The sequence below is a fragment of the Mercenaria mercenaria genome, chromosome 4 (assembly GCF_021730395.1).
Source record: "Mercenaria mercenaria strain notata chromosome 4, MADL_Memer_1, whole genome shotgun sequence".
In the NCBI taxonomy this organism is placed as follows: domain Eukaryota; kingdom Metazoa; phylum Mollusca; class Bivalvia; order Venerida; family Veneridae; genus Mercenaria; species Mercenaria mercenaria.
The window spans coordinates 21,761,738-21,763,790 of NC_069364.1; the positions used below are offsets into that span (position 1 = coordinate 21,761,738).

At 34.0% G+C, this 2,053-nt stretch overlaps 1 protein-coding gene across 1 annotated transcript; it reads left to right on the forward strand.

Moving 5' to 3' along the window:
• The first annotated feature begins 328 nt into the window (after positions 1 to 328).
• LOC128556566 (uncharacterized) lies at positions 329 to 778 on the forward strand. Its single transcript, XM_053542076.1, has one exon. It carries the CDS (start codon positions 329 to 331, stop codon positions 776 to 778), a length of 450 nt encoding a protein of 149 aa, XP_053398051.1.
• Positions 779 to 2,053: the final 1,275 nt, after the last annotated feature.

A 2,053-nucleotide genomic window follows, 5' to 3' on the forward strand; every position in this document is an offset into this window, starting at 1 on the left:
CGGTGTCAATACTGACATTGTTATTAATTCACGCATAAGTACCGTGGCACTGATGCATAATATTTCGTCAGCATCGATGGCTGCCATTATCTTGGAACGCGTGTTTGCGCTAAAAGCAAATTTGAAATATACACTTGCACTGAAAAGAACAAATATTTACCTAGTTAATGCCGTGCTATGGCTGTCACATGTTCTAGTCACGTGCTGTATAATTTCTTTAAGTTTTTATTTTCACTGTAATTGGAGATTATCTAATTGTGATATAACAGAGGTTAACAGAGTTCCTAAATATTATTTTCTGTCGCTCGCGGTACTATATAACTTCATTATGGTCATCGCCAATGTCATTGTTTATAAAGTTGCAAGACGCCATGCTATACAGATAGATGCATTAAAACAGACGGCGTCTAGTGACAAAATGAGATATCCCGACAGCGTCAGTGAACGGCAATATGCTGCAATAATTGTATTCGTGAAAATAGTGACAGCCATCCTGTGCTTACAAACTCCAATCATTGTAACGATGATTATAAGCACAAGTTACCCAGATCTTCGAGATCAAACTCCAATGCGAGTTTTTCGTTCGTTAGCATACCTGTGCTTCCTCATAAACTCATTTGTAAACTTATATATGTACATTTGGAAACTGAAGGAATGTGAAATGAACTTGTATTATATGTTAGCAAAGTTTTTCAAGCAGTATAAAAGCAGAGCCGAAGTGTTACGTCTGGAAGTTTATAATATAGTGGTTTCTTCCCAGGCTGACACCTATGTCTAGAACATAATTGAAAAGTTAGCCCGATATCATTTTGTTTTTTGTACTTACGCCACCATTTCTGGTCATCTTAAGGCTTATGAGTATATTGTCAAAACACAGATATATTTGTTAAACGAATAACATCTTTACCAACTACCTGACCATTACATGTTTTGTCGTACTGCCCCGTAAGACTGATACTTAAAATATTCTCAAAAATTTGGCCCCCTTTAAAAATGAAAGCCATTTGTAAAGAAATGAAAACTATTTTCCATCAAGTGATGTGATATTTAGCACTTGGACATTACTGCAAATGCAACAAAATGAAGATATGTAACAGTTAATTGAAATTGGTGAGTTTTAAATTTTTTAAAGGCGTTGAACTGTCCGAAAATGTGGCCCATTTGTGCAGTGCTTTTCCGGAATTTACTGTACATGTATATATCAATACACTGACAATTGTTTTGTAAGTAATATACATTTTTTTATATGCTGTTCAATTTTCATATGAAACAACCCTTTCTTTCTATAATTTGGTGTTGCTTGATTTTTTCCCCCTCATTATATAAGGCTTAGCGTTAATGTAAGCTAAATGCAAGTATAAACAGATCATCCCAATGTACCTACGTTACGTTGCCGAAACGTAATACATGTCTGAGCTTCTAAATTTCATCATTGCAATACGTAATAAAAAGTTTTCAACATCACACGTGCATATAGACAAACGGTAAGCATGAAAATAAAATGAAATGTTCTTATTACCTTTCTGACCATCTGAAAATGAATGGTATCTCACAAGCGGCAGCCATTGTTCGAATCGACAGAAAAATTACCTGAAAATTTCTTCGTGTTATACGACCATAATAAAATATATCGTGTCAAATATTTATGAATGTAAAATGGTAAGTATTTTACGCATTCGTAGTACATTTTATATCTGTATATATACTTTAAAAATGGTGTAAAAATCATTTGAATTGAGAGACGGTGTGGGACTGATTTTTTGCTGTGAAAATGGCTGCCCATAGAATAGTTTATTTCGAACAGAAAACCCCGCGATTAGTTTAACAAGAAGTCATAATGTTTATTTTTTATCAATCCTCACTTATGTTAAAAGTTGGTCATGTCCGTATTTACATGATATTGAGCTTGTGTGCGACAACATGGGAACCTGAAAAAGAGCATTTTTCGAGGAATCCGTCATTTTTATTTTTGCATTTTCCGCTGGGGTAATGTGTTTTTCAGAAACGATTTCGACATTTAAAATTTCATATTCGACAAAATAATTATGCTGTA

Excerpts from the sequence above, each read along its gene's own strand:
- LOC128556566 (XM_053542076.1), top strand. The coding sequence starts at position 329 with ATGGTCATCGCCAATGTCATTGTTTATAAAGTTGCAAGACGCCATGCT.